At 47.6% G+C, this 6,834-nt stretch overlaps 1 protein-coding gene across 3 annotated transcripts in view; it reads right to left on the reverse strand.

Moving 5' to 3' along the window:
• The window catches only part of NUDT3 (nudix hydrolase 3), a 30,991-nt gene extending 25,573 nt beyond the window's left edge, over positions 1-5,418 (reverse strand). Inside the window, exon 1 of one of the 3 annotated variants that reach the window (XM_037884728.2) lies at positions 4,887-5,418. In XM_037884728.2, coding sequence (XP_037740656.1) covers positions 4,887-4,985 — 99 coding nt within the window. In that variant the 5' untranslated portion in view covers positions 4,986-5,418. Of the gene's footprint in view, positions 1-4,481; positions 4,671-4,886 lie in introns of those variants that run through there. The other 2 variants (XM_037884729.2, XM_043533675.1) reach the window with 2 other exon arrangements.
• Positions 5,419-6,834: the final 1,416 nt, after the last annotated feature.

Genomic DNA, 6,834 nt, shown 5'->3' on the forward strand with positions numbered 1-6,834 from the left:
TCCATGTAAGCAATTGCTGTAAGGATACCACAGGGATCATCAGTAAGCAGGGAGATGTTCATATGTATCTCTTAAAACACAACTCACCTTGTTAAGTTTGAGAACCTCTGTGTTAGAGTGCTTACCTGGCATTCTCTTTAGGAATGCTCTCTAAAGACTGGGTATACTTTCATAGCTTTCCTCCTCATTCAATAGTAAACCAGAGAGCAGTAATACCCTGCTTTTTGCAAAACAAGCATTTCCTCCAAAATTCCCTCAATAATGAGCAACTTGTCTTCTGTTAGATGTCAAGCTGTAGCCACTCTAAGCCAAGGCCATAAAAAACCCATTAGAAATGAACATTTCTAACTGGTATTTTTATTAAAATATAGCACAAAGTTCCAGTAAGTTGTTTTCCATTCTACCAAAGTGAATTTGTGAAATTTTCTGGACCTCAAATTCTTATTGAAAGAACAGTCTAAGAAAATGTTTTGTTTTGTTTTTTTTAAATACAACCAGCAGCAAAATTTTTAAAACCTATAAGATATCACAGGTGCCAAAATACAGTATTTCAAAGTTCTAGATTGGGTTATAAACTAAATTCAGGATTATATTGCTTCCTTTAACAGTTATTTAAATTTCTAAACTAGTCTCTTCTCTCACACACAGGCAGCAATCATCACAAGAATTTACTCCCCCTAGTTTTTTCATCCTTTTCAGAGTACTTTTATGCTAACTATTGCTAGAAGGCTCTCTGAAAGCTGTTCAAAATCTCTTTGAAATAGCCATATTGGGGTTTTTTGGTTTTTTTTTTTTGGCGGGGGGGGGAGGGGGTGTATGCCAGACTTTCCTTTAAGGGGGATCTATTGTTTCACAAAGAATAGGAATACAATAAAAGGTTTTCTGTGCTCTGAGCCAATTTAAGAAGTTTATTCTTTTTTATTTGTACTTCTGGTTTTCCTTTTAAATTAATTATTCCTTTACTAATTGTAGAGTAATTTTTGTAGCAGAAATGTGTTTTTATCTAAAATTTGGGTATGGAAAACAGAATATGTGGAGGAAGAATGTATTCAATTTCTAACACAACCTCATTTAAGTAGCCTGTCCTAACACTAACTTGTCAATAATAGATCTTTTAAAAAAAAGAAGTCTGTAGACAATTTATTGAAAAATGGTTTGTTTCAAGATAGGCCACTTAAAGTAGTATACTAGGGATGTGAGATTCTGTTTCATCTATCCATTAGACTAGGAGTTCTCACCCTTTACGAAAACACCTTAGAGAGGTGTTTTTCCACCCTCATGCCCTCCCCGCAACATACACACTTGGAGCCCCTCACCACCCCTTACAATAGTGAGAAGGATACTGCCTGGTATGTGGGATTACAAAGCCACTCAAATTTGGCCCATCTGTCCCTCCATCATGACAGGCAGGCACAGGTGTGCACAGAGATATCCTCAAAGCAGAGGTCTGGTGAGGTTGCAAGGTAGGACAGGTGTGGGGGGAGCTGGACCTAAACTCTTGTTTTGTAACTGACTAAATGTCAAGTTGGCAGCAAACCGGTGGCAGCCCATTCAACAGGGGCTGGATACCCAACCCCACTTCTCCAATCCCCAGGGTGGGGTGGGAAGGGCCAGTCCACTGGGCCCTAGAACTGGTCCCAGCTCAGAGACCCCAGTAGGCCCTATGGAGGGTTGGCACTGCCAGGGCTCCTCTGGCCCGTTCGCCAGCCCCCCATCATACAGCAAGGCAGCCAAGGAAAGCAAAGTCCTCAAGGTTGTGTAGGAGCTACTGCTGCCCGGCAGGCCTGGCCTGCACCACCTGCCAGAGGTGTAACTGCACCTGGGTAAAGTGTGAGGCCACCAGGACCAAGTGCAAGCAGCAGCAGTTGGCATGGAGCCGGTGCCGTGAGACCACCAAGGAGTCCTGCTGTGATCCACATGGGTTCTCAGCCCTGTTGTCCTCTTCATCCATTTCCATAACTCCCTCCCACCCCCCCAGGCTAGGCTTCGCAGGGGGCCAACCAGGTCAAATCTGAGTGGTGTTACAACCCCACATGCCAGGTTGCAATACCATTTGCTCAAATTTGCCCTGGCTGCCCCACTGTTGGTGATGGGGTGGGAGGGCTGGGCCAAATGTCAGTGAATGGCATTACTGAAACCTTGTTGTGCCCCCCCACCCCAAGTTGAGAACTTCCGTGCTAACTGATTTTACTGTTTTGATCTCACACACTTCCTGTATATTAATAGTGGTTGGAATTAAATCCATAAAAGGACGGACATTGAGCCCCTCACACTGCCTTCTGTCACACAAGTATGACAAGAAACAATCAGGCATGGTTCAGTGGCCAGTCCTGAACTCTTAATTTTTTTTGTTTTTGAAAGCCGGAGTCAGAACTTTGCTAGACCTTATCTATACAGTGAAGTTGCACCAGTTTAACTTAAATGGGGTTTTCAACCTCTTATTTTGGTGTAAGAGTAGCTTCTTTCAGTTTAACCTAAGTTGATTCCTCATCAACTTAAACTACACTGAAAGAAGCCTGGTTTTAAACCAAAACAGTAAGAACATCCACACAACCATTAGCATCAATTTACTAAACCAGTTTTTAAATAAATAATCAAACCTTAAATCAAGTCAGTTCATCTTTCTCAGGTTGTCAAACCCTTAAAGTACAGTCATTTTGTGTAATCAAGGGCAAAACAGCTGTGAACAGATCAGTAACAGGAAAGAAGTTCCATCTCTGGTAGTATTCCAAATTCAACTGTAGTAATGTTCAAACTGACAACCTGTCAAAAGCTGATATTTGTCGATGGCAAGCATATGATCTATGTTTGCATGTTTAGTCATACTACAATACAGACATTACAATGAAAATGTACCTAAACACACCTGTCTAGAAATGCTTATGAAAAAGTTACCACATACTGTATGCCTAATCAATTGTGTAAAACTGCTCCAGGAAGTGTTATTTTCATAATTAGACCCAGCATCATTGCACCACAAAGCAACCTCTGAAACCACAAGGCTATATTTTTCCCTATACTTATTTTAAAATTGCAAAATAGTTTCACAGAAATTGGTAAGACAGACCATTTTTTTTGTCTAGACAAGTTTTTACATGCAAGTTTTAAATCACTGATTCTCAAACTTTCGTACTAGTGACCCCTTTCACATAGCAAGTCTCTGAGTGCGACCCCCGTTATAAATTAAAAACACTTTTTATAAATTTAACACCATTATAAATGCTAGAGGCAAAGCGGGGTTTGCAGTGGAGGCTGACAGCTTGTGACCCCCCATGTAATAACCTCGTGACCCCCTGAGGGGTCCCGACCCCCAGTTTGAGAACCCGTTTTAAATCCTTCAGACCATTTGTAATGGAAAAACTGATACTCTTCACAATGACAGTACAACTATAATAAAGGATCCTTCGCCACATTAAATAATAACCAAATAGCATGCTAATTAACTTTCCAGTGAACTGTCTGCATTCCCTTCAGATTTCCTCTAGGTACAACTATGATAATCAGGAGAACAAAGACTTTGGTACAGCCACCATGGAACCAGGAAAACAGATCAAGTCAATATGATTCCAGTATGCTCACACAGGGGTATCTCTTGGTTTGTTTTAAATATTGTACCCCAAATAAGAAGTTTTTGGGCTTTTTAAGTGTTGAAAATCACATTTCTGGGCAAATTTGCTCCCTTTAGCCTTACAGACACAAGTGTCCTCTACAATATAATTGTTCTCAGGCAAACCAAATTCCCACTTCCTCCCAAGCCTCTCTAGACAGTGGTTTCTGGCAATGCATCAGTCCCATTTATCCCAGTTTCTTTTTATAAATCCAGGGTCATGTTTCCTTTCCCATCTCATGTGATGTGCTGGACTGAAGCTCTGCCACTGTGGTTAGTGCAGCCCACTGCCAAATCCTATCCCATACCATGCCAGGCCAAGCCAAACCATGAGAGAGCATTTCACCCTTCTGTGTTTTAAACCTTTCATTCTGCATCTTTCTTTGATTTGCAGAGAAATCATGTTCACACCATCACTCAAAATTTTATCTTGCATTTTCTTAAATATGCTTTGCAAAATTTTTCTGTTACATTCAATTCATCAAATGCAACATAAACACTTTCAGAAGTCTAGATTTTGCACAAGGAGAAGAAGAAAAGTATGATCTGTGTTGGCTTGGCTTTATCTTTTCAGTTGTCCTTACTCTCAGAATCCTCCATCTTTCTGTTCTCAACCAAAATCTATTGTACCTTCCCACACTTCCAGTTTGCAAGACTGCAGAATAGAGAGCTAGCTATTTGACTGGCAAAATTAAAACCCTGTACACTTCTCAAGCTATAGGGATAAAAGTGTTTACACTTTCCAGCCAGCCATGTCAAGGACCTTAAATATCTTGGCTCCTCACTCTCCAGGAACCCCCAATTCTTACCTTCCAAAAGAAGCACTACTCTCCCCCCCCCCCAAACGTCTCACTCACAATTCCTTGTATCCTACCCTCGGGAGCTTCTGACACTTCTTAAGGTCTCTCAGCCTCTGCTCCTGTGGAGCCCACTCTGTTTCCACAGACTTAACATTCAGCCTTCCCCGATCCCGCTGGTAACAGCGCCCCACTGCCTTTTCTTCCCACAACGAGCCATCCAGACAGCACCTCCCCTTTGGCTCCCTCATTCTCTGACCAGGCCTCCTCCTCCCCACGCTGCTCCCAAGCACACACCTCGCCCCGATGCCCTACAGTACTGCCTCCTTCTCCCCGTCCCCCCCACCCCTCACTCTTAACCCAGGCCAGCCCCGCCCCCATTCTACTTCCTCCCCATCCCCCCGCCTACTTCCGACCGCCCCCCCTCGAGCCCCTCTCTCACACACACACACCCCCATTTAGTGCCCCCCAACACCGCTCACCTCCTCCTCGCTCTCGTTGCGGAAGCACAGGCAGGCCGCCCGCTTCTTGTACCCGTCCCCGTCGTAGGTGCGAGTCTGGTTGGACTTGAGCTTCATCATCCTCCGTCCTGGGGAAGGGGGGGACCAGCGCGGGGGGCTGAGGGGGGGGCTGGGCTCCGGGGCGCTGTGAGGAGCGAGGGGCTGGGCTCTAAGGGGGGTAGGCCCAGGCGGGGGAGGAGGACACCGAGGATGGGGCGCGGCGGGGGAAGCAAGGCCTGGGCTCCAAGAGGCCCAGTGGGGAATAAGGGGGGGGGGGGCGCGGAGGCCCTGACCGGGGGGTGGGGGAGGAGGGACGCGCCGGTCTCCAGCAGCGGGGACTGAGGGGACCCGCCTCCCAGCAGAGTCTCTCACACGCCGGGAGCCTCCGCTACGCGCTGCTGACGCTGCCGCCTTTCGCCCGCCTCAGCCCCCGCGCCAGCCCCGCCGCCGCCGCCAGCTCTCCGGCCGCCGCCAACGACGACCGCGACGCCATCTTGGGGCACGCTACGCAACCGGCGTACAGGCAGCGGGCGGGGGCGGTTGATGCGGCGGCAACGGCCGCTGCGCAACCGGCGTGAAGACTCGCCCCCCCCCCCGCTTCGAGACCCAGCACGAGCTCTACGCTAGGCACGCGGGCTAGATCCACGCCGGGAATAGGGGTGGCCTTACGCAGTTTGCGGCCACGGTGGGGGTTAGCAGTCCGCCACTTACGCCAGTTGTGCAGGTAGGAAGGGCAAGCAAACGTTGGCCGCTTGGCGTAACTTTTTGCCCATGGCTGGCGGCAGTTTTACGCAAAACACCTGGCTTACCCAGAAAGAATACCGGTCTTGTAGAGAGAGCGCTACGCTTGTAGCGTAGCGCTGCGATAGTTCCATTGTAGCAGCCCTGAGCACTTGGAATGGGAGGGACAAAGGTGGCTTCAGCCAGCTGGGCTTGGGGAGGGGAACAGGACCTGGGGGGGGACACTCCTCTGGGGGGGACCCTCCTCCTGCCTGCTAGGTACAGGCAGTGCTAGTCCATTGGGGGCCTGAACCAGAAATATCCCCCCCCCCCGCAAACAGCATATGCTAAAACAGCAAATAGGGGGCCCCTGCCCACTTGCTTAGTCTGCTTATGCCCAGCACTGGCTCTGCTGCTAGGTGGCTGCTGTTTGCTTGGGAAATTAAGAGGGAGGCAGCTGCTGGCACGGCCCCTGTGCCTGGTTTGTTGGGGTGTAGGAATAAAAGGGGGGGGAACAACCTGCTTTCAAGGGGGGAGGAAGAAGAACTGGCCCTAGCTCATAGGCCAAGAAAGGTGTCCACACCCAGTAACTCAAGAGGCAGCTGGGTTCCTGGTACGTACATTGCTGCTTTCCACCTACGAGCTCAAAGTACTGCACCCAGACCTTAATGAATTACAGGTGGAGCACAGGCGAGCCACAATGGGGTTGGTTGCATATGTAGTTAGATATTTATAGCACACCAATCACCACTGAAACACGTGCCTCCTACCTGCAGCTCCCAGAAAGGCTTCCCTGGCAACATCTGCATTAGGTGCCCTGTGCAACTGCAACTTACAGGGGGGTGGTTTTGACCTATTACAAGTTAAGGCCTAAGTACTAGGCCTAACTTATGGTAGAAAAATGCCCCCCATCTTAAAGACCAAATCCCAGTTTTGGGACTACCACACCAGCTGCCCTTCTCTAGGGCAAAACAGATCACAAAGCCCAGCATGAAGCACATGACAGCTGGGCAGGGACAAAAGTATTCTTAGTGAAGGAGAGCCAGTAATAGAACAAAGTTCCTGATCTTAAGAGAATCCAGAGTCCAACCACCTTGGAAAGCTGAAAAACCTCCCTCTGAAAAAACAAACAAACCCAAACCTTTCCAGCATGAGAACGATACTTAGAAAACTAGGTGGGTGAGATAATATCTTGGGACCCACAGCCTAC

This window comes from Chelonia mydas, chromosome 21 (genome assembly GCF_015237465.2).
Source record: "Chelonia mydas isolate rCheMyd1 chromosome 21, rCheMyd1.pri.v2, whole genome shotgun sequence".
Lineage (NCBI taxonomy): Eukaryota > Metazoa > Chordata > Testudines > Cheloniidae > Chelonia > Chelonia mydas.